Below are 23,393 nucleotides of genomic sequence, written 5' to 3'. Positions count from 1 at the left end.
TCTTAATAAGTAATAATAAGAGCATGTGTGGCTTCTAATCAAACTATTGATGATATAGTGGTTTAGGATACATACAACCATAAAACAGCATGACTTGTGAACTACAAAGTTATCTATGATTAACCCATTTATGTTCAACAACTAAATTTATTACGGTAAGAAAAAATATCACAGAACTTCTGAGTGGTCTAAATCAGGGCTGCTTGAAGTGTGACCTGTAGGCCAAAGTTAGCCCATGAGCACGGTCGATTTGGCCTGTCACAAAGTTACCCTAACCTCACCGACTTACTCAATGAGAGAACAAACGGATTTTTATGTTATATATAATTTTATATATATAACTTTGAATTCCTTTTAAAATAGCATTTTTAGATATTTTGGTAACAAAATATAGTATAATGTTATAAAATACATTTTTCAAAAGTTTGAACACTTTTTATTTGTTATTTTGTCTTCTCTGAGCATTTTGGCCCCTCATAGACCCCTGGTATAAAGTGAAGAAAGGTTGTGTTTATATCTTGAATGATCATCTAACAGTATTTTGATTTCTTTGACTACATATAATTTTTTTACTTTTACTCATACTCATTTTCCCCTAAAAATCAGTCCCATTTGACTAAAATTAATTAGTATAATAAGTATAGTGATTACAACTCCATTTCCCCTATCAGTTTAATCGATTTGACAAAAAAGCTCGGAGATGTTGACCAAAAATCATTTTAGACATTAACGAGTTAATAAAACTACACTGTCATACTGTAACCATACTCTAGAGGGCGCATTAGCGTGTCGTCATATCTGCGCGACATTTATTCCAACCCACCAAAACAGTGGTGCTGTCGTGTTAGCGGGTTAAGTTATTTACTTCTGCAGTTTCAGGAAGAAAAAGACTGAGATGTTAGAATGTACTGAACTTCATATTCACGTGTACTTGCAGTATCTGCTGGTTTTAGTCCTCAGTCCTCGGTCGGTTGAGAGTGCTGGCCGGCGGACTGAGAGGCTGAGCGGAGCTGAGCGGAGCTGAGCTGCTCACTCACGGTGATAGTATAAACATGGACAAACGCTGCTCCGCCTCTCCTTCTGCTTTAGAGGAAGCAGCGTGTCGTCAGCCTCGACATGACGCTTCCGGAGTAGATCAGTAGCCGCAGAGATAGTGACAAAGTTTTCATTGCAGGTTTTCTTCGGAGTCTGGGCTGTTTTAGGAGAGCAGAGATGCTGAACGTCCCGCCCCAGTCATTTCCCTCGGTGAGCTCTCAGCAGCGCGTCGCTCCGTCAGGACAGCCGAGAAACAAGGTCCTCCTACCTTCATTTGATCTTATAATGCTGTGTCAGCCATTCTGTCCTGTTAGGGAACAGTTTGTCAGAATGTGTATTAAATAGAACCATTTTCTGAAGCCATTTTGGTGTTGGTTCTAGACCTGTAGCCATCTGTCTGGGCTTCAAGGGAAACCCATAAGAAAACTACTGTACCGTAGTACAGATACTATTAATTGGTACACTGCAGTAAATACTACATGTTTTCTATTGGAAATTCTAAAGTTCTTCTGAATCATACTGAATTTTTCGGTCAAGTGTAAACCCCCAGAGCTTTTCACACTAAAGTGACTTTTCAAGATTGTCTGATTGATTTTAGATTGATTCCAGACACTTGTGAGGAGTGTCATCACTGAGAAGGTTTTGTGTGCTTTGATGTAGGTGGCACTGAAGCCAGGCCATAGTCTTATGGACTGGATACGTCTTACAAAAAGTGGGCGTGATCTGACTGGACTGAAAGGGCGACTGATTGATGTCACAGAGGAGGAACTTAAGAAACACAACACAAGAAATGACTGCTGGACATGCATCAGAGGTACAGGCTTCCTCTCAAACGACCCAGCTGACAAAGAATGCTGTATGACAATTTTGAAAGAATCCTTTGATTTGATTTGTTCAGGACCCTTTGTTTTCCTTCTTTCAAGACTTTTTTCTGTGTGCCTCACTCCTCTCTTTTTATACTTAATTTCGTATATTGGACACACTGCTTTTATACAAGTTAATCTAAAGACCATTGTAGTTCTAGAGGGGTAATACAGGTGCTCAGGATGCTCTCTGTGGTGCTTCTGTAGAAGATGGTAAGGATGGTGGGTGGGAGATGAGCTTTGTTTAACTTCTACAGAAAGTAGAGACACTGCTGGGCTTTCTTGGCTATGAAACTGGTGTTTAGGGTCCAGGTGAGGTTCTCTGCTAGGTGAACACTAAGAAACTTGGTGGGAGTATACTTGGCAGGGGAGTATACTGGTGTATGTGGGTTGAGTGGGCAGGTTGGTTAAAAGGGGGTCGCAAAACATTTTTAACTCAAAAAAAAGGGTCGCACTGTGAAAATGGTTAACCCCTGGAAAAGTATACTATGTGTAATTTTATCAACAAGGAGTAGAGGATATGGTTTCAATGATGCAATGCTCATTAAAGCCTACACAGTATGTTGTTAAAACATGCTTCTGAAATAAACCAAAATAAATGGTTTGTAAGTGGGTGTTTATATTTCAGGTATGGTGTATAATGTGAGTGCCTATATGGATTTCCACCCTGGTGGAGAGGAGGAACTGATGAGGGCAGCTGGGATGGATGGTACTGACCTGTTTGACCAGGTAAATAATGAACTAGCAAAGTTTTTGCCATTAAGAATATGATGTGAATATATTTTGTTACCCAATTCGGTGGCATGCTAAGCTGCTAAATAATTGCAGAAGAGCAAATGTGTATTAATTAAATGAATAGGAATACTGTGCACCCAATCTTTACTAATAAATGCTACAGAGGCAGTTCATGATGCATCAACATTTTGCCTATAAGTAAATTAGTAATTAATGAAGTAATATCCGCTGACAGGTCCACCGGTGGGTGAACTATGAGTCCATGTTGAAAGAGTGCCTTGTGGGTAAAATGGTGGTGAAGGCCAGCACGGTCCTTAAAGGTATGTCAAGTCCTTAGTAATGTAATTTATCTGTAGAGAGATTAGCTGCGTTTTCAGCATTGAAACTAGTGATGCTTCGATATTGATATTGGTATCCGATGCCTTGCTCATGTGCTCATACTCATAAAAATTCATCGATACAAACGTTCTGATACCAGCTGTGACGTAAGCCGAGTGCACTGCTACGCTAATGAACAAACACAGTGAAGGAGACTCTGCCCGCACAGAGAAGAGTTAGAAGAGACTCTCTGACAGTCTGACTCAAACCTGTCAGTCATTTTAAACATTCTGTAGTTTCTCAGCCACTTTGCTCTGCACTCGGCACACAGTGTGTTGGTTTGAATGAAATAGTCCGTAGACAGAGCTGTCTGTAGAGGTTGTTGTAACAACTTTAAGGATGGGTGGAGTAAGGACATCAGGAACAGATGTGGAGACGGAGAGCTATGTTTTATTTATACACAACACAAAAACCACTCAGCTTTTCAGCTCACTGACAAATGAAGACAAGCCGCTCGTTGGGACCTTTCAGTCTCTTCCGTGCTTTCTCAGCTCTCCCCTCCCATATACAGTTTACCATGGCCAGTGTTGTCATGCATGCAGCTTAACTCTGAGGGCAGATTTACAAAGGGTAAAGGTGACATAGCAGAGTCTTTGAATGTATGATGTTCAGTTTAAGGCATGTTATTCAGAACAGGTGATTTTTTTTTTTGTGAACTTGCTGGCAAACCCTTTTGTGGTTAATTCAGTTCAGTGCTGGCGTTACAACTTTTTTGTTCTAAAATCACTGAATGAACCATTTTTGTTTGCATTTGTCTGTAACAGATTGCAATATTGAAGTACAAAATTATTGTATAGCAACTGTAATATTATTGTTCTAGTAATATATTACATTATGTAGCTTTTTGTCAAAACAAGTTGTTGAATTGTACTTTCCTTTGTAACAACATAAGATTAATTATAGTGATCAGTGTATTAAGTACATGTAGCTCATTATTTGTTTCCATGCTTTCACAGCTCAGCCAACAAAAAAGGAGAATACTCATGTAAATGGTACGACCACATAAATAAAGAAATAAATATATATATATATAATATTTTAATCCAGTTGCTATTTACTAAGAGCTTACACTCTGTTTCTTAGGTCTCACCCCTCCTCCTCCTGTGTTGCCAGAGCCAGCAGCAGTTCCGCTTCCAGCTAAAGACCATCGCCCTCGGTATTCTTCAGTTCTATAAGTCAGAACTAAAAATTATCATGTGTCAGATCATAGATGTATATACATATTGCAGGGAGCAGCCTCAGTAATTATCTTAATTAACTGTTTTTTTTTCCTACAGATATGACTGGTTCCAAACAGATGAAACCGTTACTATTGTTGTTTATACCAAGCGGAAGGTATGGTGTTTTTACAGTGTGCTTCATGTCGATCCACTCTCATGTTTTAACCCTTACTCTGTGTCTTTCTCTTTGTTTCTTTGTGTCTCTTCTTTCTGTCCTTGTCAGATCCCGAACTCTGGCTGTTCAATGGTGGACCTTCAAGGCAACATTCTACGAATAGAGATACTGTTGGGAAGTTGGTCATATTTGCTTCACTGGAGTAAGTATTTCAATCAATTTGTGACTCAGTTTCACTTAAATAACACTGATATACTTGTTTGATACAGTAAATCTTGAGCATGTCTCTTTTTAGGCCTTTCTCATGGAGTAGAAGAAATTGTTGCCAGTGAGTGTTTTTTTCCTCTTACATCTCTTAATAATAAGATGTGGGTATTGAATTGAGCTGGGTCTTTGTCCGATCAGTGGGAAAAGACACTACTGAGAACAAAGAGTTAGTGGAGATTATGTGCTTACATGTTCAATGTCATTGCCAACATTCATTTTCCTATTTATAATTTGGCTAGACAGAAATAAATGTCTTGTTCTCGCATATGCAGAGCTTTACAAAAATGTATGAAGCTGCATTTTAGGCTCTGTGCTGTTGAACTCCAAGCTGACAGAGTGCAAATCTCAGTGAAGGACAGAGTATGTGTGGAGAATAAAAAAAAAACAGCTTACACTCTTTGGCTTGAAGCTAAACTTTCTCACTTCCCCGAATTCATAGCCATAGAGTTAATATAGAGGTGGGTAATATGGCAAAAATATAGCATCACAATACTTCAACATATTTTCATGATACGCAGTGTTACACAATATGTATATTTTTTGGCATCTGAACAAAGTTGAAGCTGACAAAAAGGAACCAATAGTACTGCCTTAAATGCTGTTGAAAATTATGAATACAGTGATCTGTATGCAACATTTTACATCCTGAGCTGCACTAATTCCAGTTAATCAGGACTAATTGTACTCTTAGACATGCATTTGGGAAGTGTTTTTTAAGTACTGATGATATCCATGAAATGAACAGCATATTGTGAAGTCATTTGTCATTTGTCATTGACAGTAAGTATTGTCTTATTGCCCAGCCCTAGCTAATACCCACAATTTTTTATACTGTCATCTTTAATGAAGAACTGCACTATTAGAAAAGACTATTGATAGTAAATATTTAGCTAATGTGAAATATCAGTATTTGAGAAAAGTTTGACAATGATGTGTCCTAATGTTTTTCTTTCATTCCTGTTGTGGTTGTAGCTAAGACAGTCAGTTCAGTTGGAAAGATTCAAGTGTGCCTGCGCAAAGTGGTTAATGCCAAGTGGGCACAGGTGGGCCAACCCCTGGAGTCCCATGACTCGTTTATTCGGAGTAAAGATCGTGGTAAGTGCCAGTTTACTGCTCCGTTTGTGAATAAAAGGAAACTGGCTAATTTGCAACCACTGGTTACAAATAAGTAAAAAGTTTAGTAACAGCTGATTTGTGATCTGAATGCAGGGCTGTTCTACAGAGACTGTGTGTTGGTTTCAAAAAAAGAAGTTACACATGATACTCAACTCTTCTGTTTCCGACTACCTCCTGGAACACACATGCACGTCCCCGTTGGGAGACATGTCTACCTCAAAGCATCAATTCAGGGTAATGCCTCACTTAGGCCAAGCGTTTCAATTGAGATAGTCTAGCTCTTGTCAGATTCATACCTTATTCTGTGATACACAACAAAATTCGCTCAAACAAAAAGTTTTTTTGTACTTGAACACCTGTCATACAAATTCTGCTTGTTTCATTCAAACAAAATTGTACTTGAATGTGAGTTTTTTCTTGTGCACAGGTAGCGATGTTGTAAAACCCTACACACCAGTAGACGAGGTGCTTATGCCACAGAAGAACACAGTTAGCTCTGATATTTATCTCATGGTTAAGGTCTATCCTGATGGATTGTTCACCCCACATCTAGACAGCCTTGATATTGGTGAGACACAAGGGTGTGCATGTATGCACAAGTAGTACAGCAAAATTACCTATAAATGTTAGTTGTTTTGGATTACCATCTATGTAACAGTAGACATTTGGGACAATGATGCTGTACCGTTTTTCATCCTACCTGAATGTTCTCTTTTAGGAGCCTCTCTGTCCATCAGCAGTCCAGATGGTCCCTTTACGCTACGTAGCCTGCGTGATGTCACTCATTTGTACCTCTTAGCTGCTGGCACTGGTTTCACACCTATGGCTCGCCTTCTTCGCCTGGCTCTACAGGACCTGTCCTCTGTCAGGTTAGATGCTACATAGACATGCCAGGTTTCCATGCAGCTGTCGAGTTAAAGTCATGCATGAAATTGAAGTGTCACACAAAAGTTTCCACCAGCTCTGCAGAAGAGAATAAAACTCTGCATCTCATTTGTAAAACAGTTCTGCAAAATTTGTACACAATCTACAAAGAAATCTTTAATACTGAGCAACTTCTTTTTGCTGTTTTTATTAGTATGTTTTGTCACTGTTTGTTTACTGTCTAAAATCACTGTTACATTTCTTCTTTTGACAAGATAATGGTGTGCTTTGTTTTCTTCATTAGTCAGCTGCTGCCTTTTGTCATGTTTTCTAAGTACAGCTGATACAATACATTTGAGAGAAAGCATGACCTTATTCTATTTACACTTACATTGCATAATGCAAATGCATTTCTTTTGCGATTTATTGCATTTCTTTTTGTCATCAAAAGTTCATCCATCTCAAGCAAGTGTACAAATTTTATGTGGATTTGAGGAATTTTATTTGATATTTGTAGTTTCTGTAGCTATTTTACTCAACCTTTTTTTGTTATTGCTATCTTTTAGTATTAAACTCCTTTTTCTGTGCATGACTGAGCCCTCTGCTCAATAACTTTTGTCTGTTTTCCACTTTTGTGCTCGCTGATTTTATCTTTTTTTTTTGGTCATTTGAGCTGTAAAGTTTTTTTAAATTACCTTTGCACTTTTTCCTGCCATCAGAGCACATAATCAAACTCTTAAGCCCATGCATGTTATTGCTGCCCTTTTAGAAAAACCAAGCTCATGTTCTTCAACCGTCAGGAGAGGGACATACTATGGCACTCTGAGTTGGAGCAGCTGTGTACAGAGGAGGAGAGGTATAGGCCATTCACCAGTACCTCACTTAATAACAGTTAGTAAACGACTGTTAGCGATTAACTGCATCTTCCATGTGTGACTACATATGGGAAGTACTAGTGCTTACTAAGTTCCAGGGAGCCCCATGCTAATCTTGACTGCTCCAAAATTACTGAACATGGCCCGGCATTTGTGTCAGGTTTCAGGTTGAATATGTCCTCTCGGAGCCTCCAGGCTCGTGGATGGGCAGAAGAGGACAGGTAGAGGCCACCATGCTACAGGGTTTCCTGGAAAGACCAGAAGACTCAAAGTGCTTAGTATGTGTGTGTGGGCCCAGTGGTTTCACTGAGTTAGCAGTACAGTGAGTATCACAATTCATTCAGTTCTCTGTTCTTTCAGTCACTCGCACTTAGATACAGTATGTTCACTAGTATGTTTTGTTCACACTTGGCAAGTTTGATTCAATTAAAACAAACCCTGGTGTGATTGCTCTATTAGTGCAGGTCTTGAAAACAAGTTGGAATGTTGCCATTTGAACCCTGGTGCAGACCAAATAAGCAGTCCGAAACCTCGAGTTCAGTCTTGGCCCACTATTAAATGAACTCTGGTGTGATTAATTTTAAAGACGAATACGTAATGGACCAAATACAGAATTAATCATCTCCGGCATCTCCTCTCTGCAGATTTGCTTTGGTTCCTGTAACAGATCAATTTCTGATGCCGTTTTCACACATGCATGTGTTTTATCATCTCTACATGAGCTCTGAATTGTTAACTATAGAATGGAAGGTTTCAGTCTTAACACAAGGCTGAGGCATGTTTAAAGCCGTTATAAAATACTTGATAACTACACATATGACCGAACACATCAATTATATTTTGTATTAATGTGAAGTTTTCATGGCTTAAAAACCAGTAAACCACTCAGGCTGTTACACTGATTTACTTTGTGATGTGGGAGAACCACAGAAACGCACTGCCTCTCGTGCCTTATTGCTTTAGAATATCACAAGAAGGGATGAGTGAGTATTCAAATAGTTGTTGCAGTTAAAAAAAAAAATAGTAAATGAAGATTTCCAATATGTTAATAAGCTTGTCTCTAACGTGATGCATTCTGCTAAGAACCATGAGATATCTGACATCTGTACTCCCCCAAAGGTCACTGTAGAGCCTGCGTTTCAGGTTTTGGAGTTCCTTATCTGTTTTCTCCAAAAAAGCACAAATAAACATCAAGCCCAAGCTCTTTTTACACTCTACTCATATAGATTTATAGGGTTCATCTCATGGAAAACCAAATTTTCTTCACTTTTTTGTGGTAAAAGAGCTTATTGTAGTATGAAAATACTTCATTCCTCAGTCTTTACATGGAAACTAAGCTGCAAAAAAACAGCCTGTTTTAAGTTCATTATTTTTATGATGTCATGAAAACCAAAATAATACATAGTTCCACCTGTTCAGTTTACAACAGTTTAGCTCCACCCATTCACAATGAAGTTTGTCAGGACTACTTTTTGAATGTGGCCCATTATAGGACAGCCAATCAGAATAGAGATTGTTTTAAAGGCACAGTAACAAAAACAGCCTGTTTAGTTTTAATAGATAAAGATATGTTGGAATTATAACTGTGTTTGGTAATAAATATAATGGAAAAATAAATACTTGAAAAACGTATAAACTTTCATCACCTTTTAAGCCTTCATATATCTGCCCTCTCACATCCCTCTGTATCTAATCTTCTTACAGGCTGGTCAGGCAGCAGGGATTCAGCGAAGAGGAGATTCATGCTTTCCAGGGATGATTCCTGTGTTCAAGTGTACAATGGCTTTGTTGTAGTGCCGACCATTTCTATGCATATCAGACTAAAAAAAGCACTTCATTTCTCACAATGACTGATGTGAGGTTTCCACTGAATAGCAGCATACACTCTCTTACACGATGCATGATTCTCTTGAACGTCTGTGCGCCTAGCGATGGAAAAAATGTGAGAGGGCATTTCAGGGTGCTGTTGTCCATTCTTCCATCCCATGTTTATTTCATACTTTTTAATTTGAAGAAATTTACTTTCAGAAATTGTATAGCACTGGTTCAAAATGTATTTTTTATCTGTTATGTGCATTTTTGTAAGATTGAGATGAAATGGCCCTTTCTCTCTGTCAAACAATCTTTGACGAAAGTACTCAACACATGTAAGCTATAAATGCTCACTGAAAGTGGAAGTGTGAATGATTGCATTTAGAATGTGAATAAGCGTCCTAAAGCATAATTTATCCAGTCATTACTTTGCTCCTGGCCTGGTCAAAAAGTATGGCTTGCAGTTTTACTCCACATACTCACAGATGTAATTGTAGTACCTGTAGGCCATGTTCTAAAATGAAACTGATGAGCTTACTGAGAAGAGCATGATCTTGCACAGTAAAACCTGGAGCTAAAATAGATGTGTTGACCTGGAGTAAACAACTTCCATTAGTTTGTTATTTTTTATTTATAAACCTTTTTGGCTTTTTTCTTCAAACTTGTGCAGGCTGTATTCAGCAGTGCATGAGTAATGGTGCAATGTGAGCCCTTCATTATTTTATTTATGATGCATCAAAGATTGAAAACTGCCAACATTTAACAGCTTGCTCTTTTTTTTTTAGATCTGAGACTTGACTGCTTAAACATAGTGATGTTCCTTGGGTTTCCTGCTGTACAGTTTAGGGTTAATCAGTAATTCTGAATGCATCCAGTTTTGTTTAACTCACAAATACTGTGACAGCCTGCAAACATCTAGCAGCTGATCCAGGTGAAGGAAGTGAAACTTGTCACAGAGACACCAGAGGCAATACATTAAACAGTATTTAGAATGCAATTCGTATGTGCCCATATCCAAAGGCAAGGATAATATAAATACCAATATTGCCCGTATTAGCTTCCACTATTTTTCACTGAAGACTGTTTCAGACAGATTTCACTGCCAGTGAAACCCAGTGTGCTTGGTTCCACCATATTAGAAGTGCTCGGGTAACGTTTGCCACCAACAGAAAATGGTGGCTCACATCTGTGGTACAATAAACATGCAGTACTGTACTGTGTATTTTGGCTGGCCTATTTGTATGCTTTATATGAGCATAGGTGGGCATCAGCCAACACTGTAAATTTGCTTTTTCTTTTGTACTTTTAAGCATTTCCTATGCTGTGCAGTAACTGAATGCTGCAATTCTTCCCTTGTATGTGAATCTTCTGTTATCCACTAAATTATTTTCCTGTGTAGTTACCTAGAGTTTGGGCAAATAAAAGTCATAAATAAGGTGGATTTTTTGACTTGAAAAAAAAAATTGTCATGTTTTGACATGTTTGTGTTGTATGAGAAAAATGTAGGGTGGTGGTGATTTTAAGTCTATTAATTGAAACTCATCAATATTAGGAGGTTAATTAAAAAATAAATTTAAACATGACAAGGAAGCTTCAATATGGAAATATGTGAATGCTGTGAAATTATCCTATGATTAGAAACATAATTAGAGCTTTCAGTTCAAGATCAGATGTTAAAAATAGATTTTGAAGTTCATCCTGGCTCATTTTGCTGATGAGATATGATGAGGGTTACTATATTTTTTTGTGAACAAGGGTCTCTCTGACTTTAAAAGGAAATTCTACCTGGTTTTGTTTTTACATTTGTACATAATTAAAAATGTAAAGAGAGCAATTTGATGTGAAATTCTAGAGAAATGTATTGTGTCAGAATTGTTTGCAGTGGTGTTGGTAGGAACCAGACATCTGAGTTTAATGCTTCAGAAAGCTCTCTCACAGAAAGCTGTTGTATGAAGTGGTTATAAATTAGCTGCCTGATGTCAGAGACATTGTATTATGTTAGTTTTGAAATAAGTCCAAATTTGGTCTAAAATGTTTTAATCCACTCATGGTGGACAGGTACATGCTGGGTGTTGTGAGGTGGTAAAAAAAACAAAAAAAACATTTTTTTTCATGTTTAGAACTATTTTACCATTAATCAACATTACATATAAAAACAGTGATGATATGTAGGTTCACTGTGATTTTTGGATAGTAAATAAACTGACTATATTTGCATTGTAGACATTGTGACAACTTGTTCCTGTCACTACCACTGTAAAAAAAATTCTTTGGTAAGTTTCTCTATATTTAACTATTTTACATCAAACCACTTTTAATGACTTTGACGCACTAGTTTCTTGTATTTATTTTCATTTATTTATATATTCATTGAGCTGCTCAACAGTGTAATTTACAAAGGGACTGAGAATTCAATAACAATTGAAGGTGAGTGTTACAAAAGGTATATCACACTGATTTATGAGTAGTACCATTGCTAGAGGCTTTTTTGACTGGTTCAGGGCTGTGTGAATACATTTAGGTCTTTTTTGAAAACAAAAAAGCACTGGAGTTTTTACTTTTGTGTATATACAATTGTTCAAAAATAACAATAAATACATAAAGTTTACATCTCTACATGGTGCACCACATTGTTGAGTGAGGCTGGAGTTATGAGACACTCCTTTTAAATAAAATGAGAAAAATTGGGGGAGATAAAGTCCCAGAACAGATGATAAATGGTTTCATTGTGGCAGTGACAAAAAAGAACAATCTGGCATAGCAGGGCTAAATATATCCAGTCTACAGCTCTAATAATTTTAATTCATTTTAAGGGAGACTTTCACACTTTTATTGGAAAGGAAAAAAAGCCTTCCTTCCAATCTATGTATGTCTTTTTTTTTTGTTTGTGTTTTTGTTTTTTTGTTTTTTTTACAAAAAGAGAGTGGCCCCTAAACAGAGCGGAAGAACCTAATAAGAACGGAGAGCAAGAAGTTTGCTCAGAGACGTTTCTAGTGAAGTGCTGGGGTCACGCAGGCGTGTCCCAGCTGTGCTGTTGTTCAGTAGATGGCAGTGTTTTTATTGTTGGGTTTTGAGGCGAAAGCAGCAGAAGCAGACTGACAGGAGCGCTAGCGTTAGCGGGTTAGCTCAGTTTAAAGGGGAAACGAAAGGACAGCAGACTGAGGGGACATTCATTTTTTCCCGAGGAGTTAGCCAGCAGTTTTGAATAATGTTCTTTTTAACCACGTCTTTTCAGCCTCAGGTACTGTACGATCTGTAACTATATTTTAGCCCGCTGTACACACTGACCGATGAAGATTAATAATATAACGCACAGCGCTAGCGCTTAGCCGCGGCATCCAGACATGAGTCAGCTAGCTAGCTAACTTAGCGGTAACCTAGCCATCATGAGGTTTTGTAAGTAGCTCTGTAGGTGGCTACGTTTTACGTTAAATGTGTTGCTTTCTACATACTGTACAGATGTGACAGTAACTTGTTGTTTCTATCAAAGATACACAATTCTTGGGTTTCTTAGTCGCTAGTTGGTACAGTCAGCAGTTACAGTTACGGCAGTTATGCAACACACAACAGCCTAATATTCACGCTACTAACGATGGAAAGTAGCGTTACTGTACATGGCCATGTACATATCTGAATAGAGGCACATGTTTTGGTTCGTGGAGGCATTCAGACATTTTTAGCGTGTTACATTGTGTTGAGTACATGAAGACAGTTTTTAAACACCTTAGTATCATGGCAGTGCGCTTTCAGTTTCCAATCAGTTGAATGAAACAGCAGCTAAAAAGCGAGAGAGGAGACTGATTACGAGCGAGCTGGTTTCAGTTGGACAGTGTGTAAGGTTAGGGAGTTTTTCTGTTTCTCTGCATTCTCTGTTAGCCCCATTTTACCCTGACCCCCAGAGAGCGGGTATTATTTGGGTGGCGGATCACTCTCAGCACTGCGCTGACACTGACATGGTGGTGGTGTGTTAGTGTGTGTTGGGCTGGTACGAGTAGATCAGACACAGCAGCGCTGCTGAAGTTTTTAAACACCTTAGTATCATGGCAGATCTGAGAATAGTCCACCAACCAAAAACGTCCAGCTGATAGCATCCTGTGGGCAGCATCCTGTGGGCAGCATCCTGTGACCACTGATGAAGCATTAGAGGATGACCAACACAGACTGTGCAGCAACAGATGAGCTAGAGTGGACAGTGAATAGACCCAGTGTGTAAAAACTTCAGCAGTGCTGCAGTGTCTGATCCACTCGTACCAGCACAACACACACTAATACACCATCATCACGTCAGTGTCACTGCAGTGCTGAGAATGATCCACCACCCAAATAATACCTGCTTTGTGGTGGTCCTGACCATTGAAGAACAGGGTAAAAGGGGGCTAACAAAGTATGCAGAGAAACAGATGGACTAAAGTCTGTAATTGTAGAACTACAAAGTGAGTTTTGATAATTTTATATGGTCAGAGCTTGTTAGGGATTTTTCATCTATGGTATTTGAAAAGCGTATTGTAGTTATATGTGTAATATGTTCAGTTTCACGCCCATTTATTACAATGTGAGACACAGATCAGGATGTTCTGTTTGTTCTGATTCACAGTGTCCATGATGATTGCACGTGTTCAATGTAATTATATAATTATATTTGTAAAATATTTATTTTGTGTACTTATGGGCCAGTGGTTTATGATCTCATGCATTTATGGCATGTGTAATCTGCCTTTTAGGTAACTGTGCCATTGACCCATATTATCAACGCCCTTCACTCCTTGAAAACTTCAGCCACCTCTGCTGCCACTGCCTCAGTTCAGAGTCTACAGAGAGACATTTCACCAGAGCATGACCTACTTCTTAACAAGACTGACAGACAGGTAGGCTTTATCACAAAGCATCATGTGAATTGAGACTACTTATTCTGCAGTTGCTGATTGAGCATTGTTGTTTTTTTATTGTTGATCAGAATTAATAAACATAGAAACAAGCAGTTTAACCACGACAAGCACAGATGTGATCAGTACATATATGATGCTAGATTTTGGTGCTTCTCAAGGATCTAGCAGCAATGGGAACATTTCTTTATATATAAGTCATAAGTTTCTGTGTAGGAACGGTAGTGATTTGCAAGTTTTCACAAGGTACTGGTGTTCCTGACTTTGACTGACTTCTTTCCTCCAGCCTAAACTAAACCTTAAGGACTTGGGCTTGTCAGAGCTGAGACTGAATGGAGCAAATGAGCTTCTGAACAGGCTGCTACCCACACTAGCTCCTGAGGAAAGCTCAGAATCTAGTGTGTGCCATCCCTCCACAAGATGGAAAACATCTCACATCTCTACAGATTCCTTCTTTCACAACAAACATGGTAGGATTCTGTGAGCCTATTTATACTTAGCAACTTCATGCATCTCATATTCAGTGAATGTCCAGATATTATTCATCCACATTCCATTAACGCTTGGCCAGTGTGTCATGGGCCCTGATCATACCCAGTATTAACATGCATTGTCTGATTACAAGTGGACAGCAATACAAAGTTATTTATACCTTGTACTCCAAGCTCTACTGTGCTTTTGTACAAGTAAGCGCTGGTACAAATGTTTAGGTCACATAGACAGGTAAAAGAACAAACAAATGGGAGAGAACATAAGGGGTATAGGTTGTGCTCTGCTATGATGGTGCAGTTGATAAGGTCATCCATCAGTGCTGAGGATGCATCAGGAGACCTTTGCTTTCACACTAAATGTTATGTGGTCATATGCGTTCCTGACAACTTCCGAAGGTGGTTGGACTGATTGGGTTGCATTCTGGGGCCTACTGAGATGATACTGGGCACCACAGAAATTTTGTTCTTTGTATGTAAGCGTTTTATGAGAACTGTAGGCAGCCGTAGTGTTTATTGCCTACTAAAATGTGACAGAGATTGTTATACACAGTTTTTGTTTTGTTGTCTGTGGTTAGATGTTTTGTTAAAGTTTTGTTGAAGTAAATATATGTAACTCCTACAGGGAATGGACTTCTGTGAATGGTGATGCACAATCACAGTTTATTTTCTGAATTAAACAGATTTGGGGGAAAAAAACATAATGTGGCCTGGGTAAAAGTTATAGCACATTTGATACTTCTTTTTTTTCCCCAATATTTTACACTCAGCAAAAAAAAAGCGTGTTCAAGCGTGTTCAAACAGCATTACAATTCTCCCTGTGGTCAGGCAGTGTTCTTTCCTGACAAATGAATCTGCAATTGATCAGATATTTAATGCTGCATGGACAGTCACTGCCAGTAAAAGTATTGTCCTACCAGTGTTGGCTCCTCTCTCTCTCACATATAGAGCGTTGTCATTATTTCTTTTTTCAGAGATGTGGCTTTATGTATTATGTGACAGTTAAGTAGAAACATGTTGCACAGACTTGTGTGGGGAGGAAAGATACCTGTATGTGAATAGTTTGTGTGCATTTTTACCTGTTAAAAAAGTATATGTCAAGTAATTCAAGTAATGGGGATAACTGATGACTTATTATTTCACATAAAATGATTTTATAATTTCACTGGTAAAAAGTAGGGTCATATTGACTTTGCTGAGTTGTTTATTTCATTAATGGAAGTAACAATCCACTCTTATGGTATGCTTTACCAGGCTTCTCTTACAGAAGACCAGGACTCTTCAGTTCTCCTCTATTCCATAGACAAAGTCCACTTCAGGCAGTTTGCTCAGATCTTCAGCGTTTACAAGGTAATGTGAACTGTGAACTATGACACCGCTGGCCTGTATATTCAGATACTTAATTATCTGCATCAGCTGTATTAGTTTAGGTTTGAAACAATAGCCATAAGGCAGTCAGTCGTGCAACTAAGCCAGCTATTTATTAATGAGCAGATGTACAAAGTGGCCACTGAGTGTATGTAATATAGATAATTTTTGTTGCTCCTCCTGTGAAGTTTGTGTCCAGAGCAGAGGTTTCAAGACGCTGAGGTCCAAGACTAGGCGACTGCAGTCTAGCTATGAGAGTCCTGCAGAACCCGAGGGCTACACTCCAGCATTCATGAAGGTTAGTGACCCATTATTCTGTGGTGTAGAGCTCTCAGGTATTTTTTAAAGACTTTTCTTTTTATATATGGTAGTAAATTGTCATGTGATAACTCTTTGTTGTTGGACTGCAGAAGAGAGTTAACATCTCTCTTTTTTGAAAAGTTTTGGCAGTCTTTGCCTCCTTCATTCATCCTGGTATGTTTCTCTCTATCAGGGTCTCCTCATGAGGGATAAAGCTGAAGCAGAAAGCCTCGACCAGTTAATGAAACAGAAGAATCTTCCTGAGAATCAGCAAGATGCCTTTAAGACTGGTTTCACAGAGGGCTTTATGAAATCTCAAGCCCTAATGCAGAGAACACAAGGCATGTTATCTATTCTGTTTTTTTTTGTGGTGTCATAAACATGTTCAACAAGATTGGTGCATTTCCATTGGTGGCCTTACTCTCTTGCACCAAGTAAGATATAGGTTGTGGTTAAGTGTTACCTTAATTGCAAAGGAATTTTTGTGTCATAAATGGGTCATGGGAGCTTTTTTAACAAATGAATAAAATGTGGCAAAACCAATGGAGGAAATAATGAAATTAATGAAGGAAACCAATATTGTTATGCTTTTTCTGACAGATTCTCTTAAGAGGACCCGTCTCATTTTGCTTGTCCTCTTACTTGTTGGCATCTATGGCCTCTCAAGAACTCCCTTTCTCTCGGGTAAAGGCTCCTTTTCTGATACTGGTTTGTTTCCTTTTTTATTCACTCTCTATATTTGCATGCATACCATATTTAGACTGATGATAAATAGTGCTTATTCTTTATAATGCTCTAGAACTTTTTTCTGTACTAACAAACTGGATCTATTTCCCTACTGCTAGTAGAGTGTGGGCAAAACAGCATTCACTGTTGTTTTCATTTTTTTCAAAGTATCTATCTTTTCTTGCTAATTTTTGAGTATGTCAAAAAGAAAAATAAATTAATAATTGAACAAATTATTATTATTATTATTTTTTTAAGAAAATCATTTTAAAAATTTGGGATTTACTTTGGAAACCATACTAGTTTTCTATTTGCTGTGTGTAGTGCATCATTACTGTCTGGTCTAGTTTCCAGTTAGCATATAGAACTGGTAAAGGGGTAGACGATGTTACTGTTACTCTGCTGAATCTTCTTTATAGACATCTCGAAAGTCCAAAGACTCATGCAAGACTCTTGTTTGTGGATTTCTTATCTGCCCCTAACACAGTAAAACCTCAAATCTTAGTAAATAAACTTTTTGCACAATTTAATATTGGTTCTAGCCTAGCAGCCTGGATTATGGATTTTTTAATATATACGCTACAGCAAGTTAATGTCGAAACCCTTCTCTCTTCTACTGGCTTACCACAAGGTTGTGTTTTGTCTCCTCTCTTGTATATACTTTACACAAATGACTGTAGATGTCAGTACCAAGATAGATATATTCCTGAATTTGCAGACGATACAGTGATTGTTAGCCTGCTACAAGCCATTAAGGTGGCAAGCAAAATAGTTTGGTGTTGTCAAAGCTCATTTAAATGACACATTCATCTGTCTCCTTACTCAGAAAGTGAGATTGATAGAGTTTTCCAGACCATCCACTTTTTGAGTTTCAGCTTCTTCCTTCTGGATGCAGATTTAGGCTCCTGATGGTTAATAGTAACAGATGGGAGAACTCTTTCATACCCAAGGCTATAGGGCAATTAAATTTGTGAAATGTATTGTTTTAGATTATTGCATTTAATATATGAGCTGTATTGTGCGTTTTGATCTTGATCTTGATTGATCTTGATCTTGATTGGTCTTGATTAGCCCCCGGTGGCTTTTTAATTAGTTGTTTAGATTGTATTAACTAAGTATGCAGTTTCTGCATATCACACTATGATGTTAAAGTCTGAAGCATGTATCTTTGCCATATTGCAGTCTGTTGTTTTCCTTTGCTAATATCTTGTTCATTTAACAGTTCGATTCCGTACTACATCTGGTCTTGATTCTGCATTGGATCCTATCCAAATGAAGAATGTCACCTTTGAGCATGTGAAGGGTGTTGAAGAGGCAAAGAGTGAGCTTCAGGACATTGTTGAGTTCCTGAGGAATCCCCAGAAATTCACCGCACTTGGTGGAAAGCTACCCAAAGGTATTGGTACCCAAAGATACCCCCTGGATAGAAGGTGTAAGTAGTGATGTTTTCACGCTCTTTTCTTAAAAGATGAAAACTAATAGTTTCTATTTGTTTCCATTTCCAAACTTGCTTACAGGTGTCCTTTTGGTGGGTCCCCCTGGTACAGGAAAGACTCTGCTTGCCAGAGCAGTGGCAGGGGAAGCAGACGTGCCATTCTACTATGCATCAGGGTCAGAGTTTGATGAGATGTTTGTAGGTGTTGGAGCAAGTCGCATCAGGAACCTCTTCAGTGAGTCTGAAGAGCTTTTAGGATGATACAGCCCTGCGTGTGAATGTTGTATGCGTGTAGCAATAACTCAGATCTGTGACTGTCTTTATGGCTGGTAAAACATAGGGTGAGTGCTTGTTTCATTCTCTTTTTTAAGTTCTGTAAGGTTTCTTTATTTTTGTTTTCCTTTTCTTACAGAGGAGGCAAAAGCTAATGCCCCCTGCGTGATCTTTATTGACGAGCTGGACAGTGTGGGTGGAAAACGGATAGAGTCACCCATGCACCCATATTCACGACAGACTATTAACCAGCTTCTTGCAGAAATGGATGGGTGAGTAGTTTGTATTATTCAAAATCTATTAATACTGTAAGCTTTGGCTAGTTGTAATTTTTTAATTTGTATTGGAAAATTTCAGGTTTAAACCAAATGAAGGAGTCATTGTTATTGGGGCAACAAACTTTGCTGAAGCTTTGGACAAGTAAGTGCAATGTTTTGAAAATTATTCCATAGGTCTTCAACCATAATTTTACTAAGAGCTGAATATACCTCTAATTGAATTTTCAAAGAGCAAAAAGTGAAAGGGTAATATGAAGTAGTTTTACATAATAGCTTCATGAACCAAGAAAATGGTCTTATGAAGTATAACGAGACTATAGTCTCTTATTTATCTATTTTTCTGTATTTATTCAGTTTTTGTCTGCTGTGTAGTGCTCATGTATATGTGTATGTGTTTCAATACAAGTGCTCTGGTGAGACCGGGGAGGTTTGACATGCAAGTCACAGTCCCCAGACCCGATGTGAGAGGACGTACAGAGATCCTCAACTGGTACTTAAAGAAAATCAAAGTGGATTCTGGTAAGAGAGTATGTAGTCTTGTAATCTGCCAAGACATACACAATTGTATGTTGTATTTTTAAACTAAACGTGTGTACTTGCTTGATGTAGATGTGGATGCAGAAATCATTGCCAGGGGAACAGTGGGCTTTTCTGGAGCAGAGCTGGAGAACTTGGTCAACCAGGCAGCACTGAAGGCTGCTGTGGATGGAAAGGAGACAGTGACAATGAAGGATTTGGAGTTCGCTAAGGACAAAATTCTAATGGGTGAGGGGCCTCATTCTCTGCGCACATGTGACAGGGATTACTGTGGGAAGGCTCCACTACAAAGGACTAACATTGTTTCCAAAGCTCATTTTTGTTGTGTATTTCTCACCAGGCCCAGAGCGCAGGAGCGTGGAGATAGACAAGAAAAACAAGACCATCACAGCCTATCATGAATCCGGTCATGCCATTGTGGCATATTATACCAAAGATGCTATGCCAATCAATAAAGCTACCATCATGCCACGAGGGCCCACTCTTGGTCATGTAAGTATCGGTAATTACCACACTGCACTGTAGTGCTTGTTAATATCAATCCTAAACATCATAGCTCCTCCTGCATATTTATTTTACATTTATATCTTCTGACTCAGGTGTCCATGCTCCCCGAAAACGATCGGTGGAGTGAGACTCGTGCTCAGCTGTTGGCACAGATGGATGTCAGTATGGGTGGCAGGGTAGCAGAGGAGCTCATCTTCGGGGGTGAAAATATCACTACTGGTGAGCTTTAATTTGTGATTTCTTTTGACAGTTTGGTGAATTTTAGTTTAGGTTATGTTTGTAAATACTGATTATTATTCACAGGAGCATCAAGTGATTTTGATGGAGCCACTAAGATTGCAAAGTTGATGGTTACACGATTTGGAATGAGTGACAAGGTATGATTATTGCCTACATGCTTTGTCAAGTTCATGATTACCCTGCAGTGATAAGTGATGCTTCTCTAAAATGAATGTATTTTATGTATGTAATGTTGTAGTGATTACATATGTGTAATCTTGCTTTTATGGGTCATATTGTTTATCTTCTACAGGCGTAGTTATGAGCACACAGTGTTAAGTTTGACAGTCTACCTTTTTCAGACAACATTTAAGAAAGTAACATGGCAGTAAATCTTAAATGCCTTTAATTTATGAATTCAGACAAAGACACAAAACCTAGATGATAATGAACTGAGGGAGACAGGAAACCCAGATGATGAGGGTCAGAAAGACACTGAGAACCCAAATGATGAGAGACAGAGGGAGGCAGAGAACCCTGATGATGAGAGAAAAGAGGGATGTAGAGAACCCTGATGATTAGAGAAAAGAGGGAGGTAAAGAACCCTGATGATGAGAGACAGAGGGAGGCAGAGAACCCTGATGATGAGAGAAAAGAGGGACGTAGAGAACCCTGATGATGAGAGAAAAGAGGGACGTAGAGAACCCTGATGATGAGAGACAGAGGGAGGCAGAGAACCCTGGTGATAAGGGAGGAAAACTGAGATATAGTGTTTATTGTGCAAAAACTTAGTTTTAGTTGTTTAATTAGAAGTTAGTCAATTCAAATATTGAATTACACCAAACCAAACCAGACACTGTATTAATGGACCAAAATGTAGTTCTTTTTATCATAAAAATGAATTACTTTCTTTTAACACTGATAAAAGAAATGTGTTGTTTCGTTAAAATGTTTTTCTACAATAGCAGCACTTTTAAGTACATATTTAGATTCAAAAGCACTGTGCACATTTCTGGCTCGTAGTCCTTCCCTGTGTGCTGAGAACTGGGTTTTTCCTCCTCTTGTGGCATTTTCACTGTTGCGTAATCAATCTGAGCCTATTATTTTTTCTACTTTTTTCAGCTGGGAGTCATGACCTACTCTGACCTGTCTAAACATAGCCCAGAGACACAAGCAGCTGTGGAGCAGGAAGTCAGGGTGCTGCTACAGGTACAGAGACCACCTTTGACTTTTTCCTCATTCAGTTGGCTCAGTCAAGCGTGCTTGCACATAATCAAAAGGAGTACAAATCCTAATGATGATCATTTTCTGCTCTTGTAATTCTTCCAACAGGACTCATATGAGCGTGCTAAGAAACTCCTCAAGACATACAGCAAAGAGCATAAGAAACTGGCTGATGCTCTGCTCACTTATGAGACTCTGGATGCAAAAGAAATTCAGATGGTTCTGGAGGGCAAATCCCTGGACCCAAGATGATATTTTTCATAAGGATTTTAAAGAGACTTAAGTTATAACCTTGTTCTTTCAAACATAAACAGTGGAATGTGTAGAACCCTCGATACAATTTTCAGTTCTTCCTCTCAATCAGTTGAAACAAATGTACTGAACTGGCACTTTTTTTGTTTCACTTTATGCTTTTCTGTGCTGGTTTAAAAAACATTTTACCTCCTTATAAGTCTCTTCTCTTCACTTTGACAATGGAATGTTGCCGCTGCATATTTGCAACCTAGTAATCACTGAGTATTGTTGTGCACCCATCGCACAGAGGAGAAGGGCCATCCTTGTGTACCTCTCATTGTCAATTAATGCCTGTAATCAAGAGAGACAGAAATAAGAGTGGGACTTAATGACTCAAGTAGGAACTAAAAATCATTGTTCCATAGTTATCTGATTTTGGTAGTTGGTATATTTCTGTATATTTACTATACATGTATAATATACATTGCAGTGTACAGCACCATGTGAGTGTGGAGTTAGCTTATGTTTGTGGAAGCAGAGCATTTTGTGGATGATTTTCTGTTAACTTCACTCTTTTTTAAGTGAGTAATCTCAAGTTAGTAGCACTTTTTTTTCATTTTTTTGGCACAACATTTAAGTGACCACAGATACATCATCTTTGAAATGAAATATGGGTGTGTTTGAGCCCATTATCCTGTCCTATTCTGTTAGAAAAAAATGCTTGATATAATCCTAGGAGTACAGTGTTTTATTTTACAGCCTTAATTATGAGCCAAGAATGTAACATCAGAACTTTAGTGTTACTTCAATATCTAGTATTTTCTCCACACATAAAGGGCTAGGTCTGCAAATCTATGTATTGTTGCTATTGAGAGAACCCCTGTATTTCAGATTTTTCTTTTTTTTCAGAAGATGGGGAAAAAGTACTTGCATTACACAAAAGTTTGCGCTAATTGTCACAAGACCATTTTAAGAGATATGAGCTTTTTTCATTTCCCAAATGAAATAAAGGGAGTGGAAGTGACAAACATGGCTCACTGATGCAGATTTCTGTTTTCCACATCAGTTGGAATTGGTAGGTTATTGAGGTGTGTGCACACACCGGTGATTTTATTTAGTGATTTATTTATTTGTGTAATATTTGTCATGTTCCAAAACCTTGTCTTTGCTCCATAAACTGCAGCTAGTCTGTGAGTGGTGTAAGAGTTATGGTGGCAACACTGTATATAAGTGTGTTTGTAAAGTTTTGCGTCTGCTCTAAGATTTATTCCACAGTGAGACTTATTTGCCCAAATAAAAATGAACAATAAACTATTGAAGTGTACTGAAATTCCTGCCGGTCTTGTTTGTAAAATCACTATGGCATTCTTTTTTAATTATCTATATTAGCATGATTACCAGTGGTTTAATGAAAGTAATCTTTTGAAGTTACCTGCCTTGTCTGAAAAGAGCGAGTGGGCTGTTCTAGACAATAGCATGCTCAGTGTAGCTGCTGGGTACTTTATCCTTATTAAAAGGTATAGCATTCAGTTCTTTGGTTCACCTGCTTTCCCCTAGTTGGCTATTTTCTCTCTTCAGTAGTGCATGGCAACGTTTAAGCTCTTCTTCCTGCCCAATCAGGACTGAGAGAATTCTATACCA

General features: G+C 38.4%; 2 protein-coding genes across 4 annotated transcripts; both read left to right on the top strand.

Moving 5' to 3' along the window:
• Window positions 1–789: 789 nt before the first annotated feature.
• LOC118818824 (cytochrome b5 reductase 4) lies at window positions 790–11,300 on the top strand. 2 transcript variants are annotated; one of them, XM_036586313.1, is made up of 16 exons: window positions 790–1,293; window positions 1,696–1,849; window positions 2,527–2,627; window positions 2,869–2,953; window positions 3,968–4,003; window positions 4,095–4,167; window positions 4,289–4,346; window positions 4,455–4,548; window positions 4,642–4,674; window positions 5,586–5,708; window positions 5,823–5,963; window positions 6,157–6,297; window positions 6,448–6,598; window positions 7,363–7,449; window positions 7,629–7,790; window positions 9,173–11,300. In XM_036586313.1, the coding sequence occupies exons 1-16, from the start codon at window positions 1,213–1,215 to the stop codon at window positions 9,225–9,227; spliced, it is 1,575 nt and encodes a 524-aa protein (XP_036442206.1). In that variant the 5' UTR covers window positions 790–1,212; the 3' UTR covers window positions 9,228–11,300. The 2 variants fall into 2 exon arrangements, with proteins under 2 accessions (XP_036442206.1, XP_036442195.1); XM_036586302.1 differs by having other exon boundaries at window positions 4,289–4,548.
• Window positions 11,301–12,343: 1,043 nt separating this feature from the next.
• Window positions 12,344–23,076, top strand: yme1l1a (YME1-like 1a). Of its 2 annotated transcripts, none has more exons than XM_036586289.1 (18): window positions 12,344–12,521; window positions 14,002–14,145; window positions 14,450–14,633; window positions 15,906–16,001; window positions 16,208–16,317; window positions 16,513–16,660; window positions 16,920–17,003; window positions 18,268–18,441; window positions 18,563–18,715; window positions 18,893–19,025; window positions 19,111–19,173; window positions 19,438–19,550; window positions 19,641–19,796; window positions 19,909–20,060; window positions 20,168–20,294; window positions 20,379–20,452; window positions 21,417–21,503; window positions 21,627–23,076. In XM_036586289.1, exons 1-18 carry the CDS (start codon window positions 12,489–12,491, stop codon window positions 21,768–21,770), a joined length of 2,175 nt encoding a protein of 724 aa, XP_036442182.1. In that variant the 5' UTR covers window positions 12,344–12,488; the 3' UTR covers window positions 21,771–23,076. The 2 variants fall into 2 exon arrangements, with proteins under 2 accessions (XP_036442182.1, XP_036442173.1); XM_036586280.1 differs by having other exon boundaries at window positions 16,920–17,027.
• The last annotated feature ends 317 nt before the right edge of the window (window positions 23,077–23,393 follow it).

This window comes from Colossoma macropomum, unplaced genomic scaffold (genome assembly GCF_904425465.1).
Source record: "Colossoma macropomum unplaced genomic scaffold, Colossoma_macropomum, whole genome shotgun sequence".
Lineage (NCBI taxonomy): Eukaryota > Metazoa > Chordata > Actinopteri > Characiformes > Serrasalmidae > Colossoma > Colossoma macropomum.
The sequence above is the reverse complement of the archived record's forward strand: the minus strand, read 5'-3'. Positions and strand labels throughout refer to the sequence as shown.

Bases quoted from the DNA above. Each gene is read 5' to 3' on its own strand.
- yme1l1a (XM_036586280.1), top strand. From the start codon at position 12,489: ATGTTCTTTTTAACCACGTCTTTTCAGCCTCAG. The intron at 16,002-16,207 runs GTAATGTGAACT...CCTCCTGTGAAG, and splicing joins AGATCTTCAGCGTTTACAAG to TTTGTGTCCAGAGCAGAGGT. The intron at 16,661-16,919 runs GCATGTTATCTA...TTTTTCTGACAG, and splicing joins CCTAATGCAGAGAACACAAG to ATTCTCTTAAGAGGACCCGT.
- LOC118818824 (XM_036586302.1), top strand. From the start codon at position 1,213: ATGCTGAACGTCCCGCCCCAGTCATTTCCCTCGGTGAGCTCTCAGCAG. The intron at 2,628-2,868 runs GTAAATAATGAA...ATCCGCTGACAG, and splicing joins GTACTGACCTGTTTGACCAG to GTCCACCGGTGGGTGAACTA. The intron at 4,004-4,094 runs GTACGACCACAT...TCTGTTTCTTAG, and splicing joins GGAGAATACTCATGTAAATG to GTCTCACCCCTCCTCCTCCT.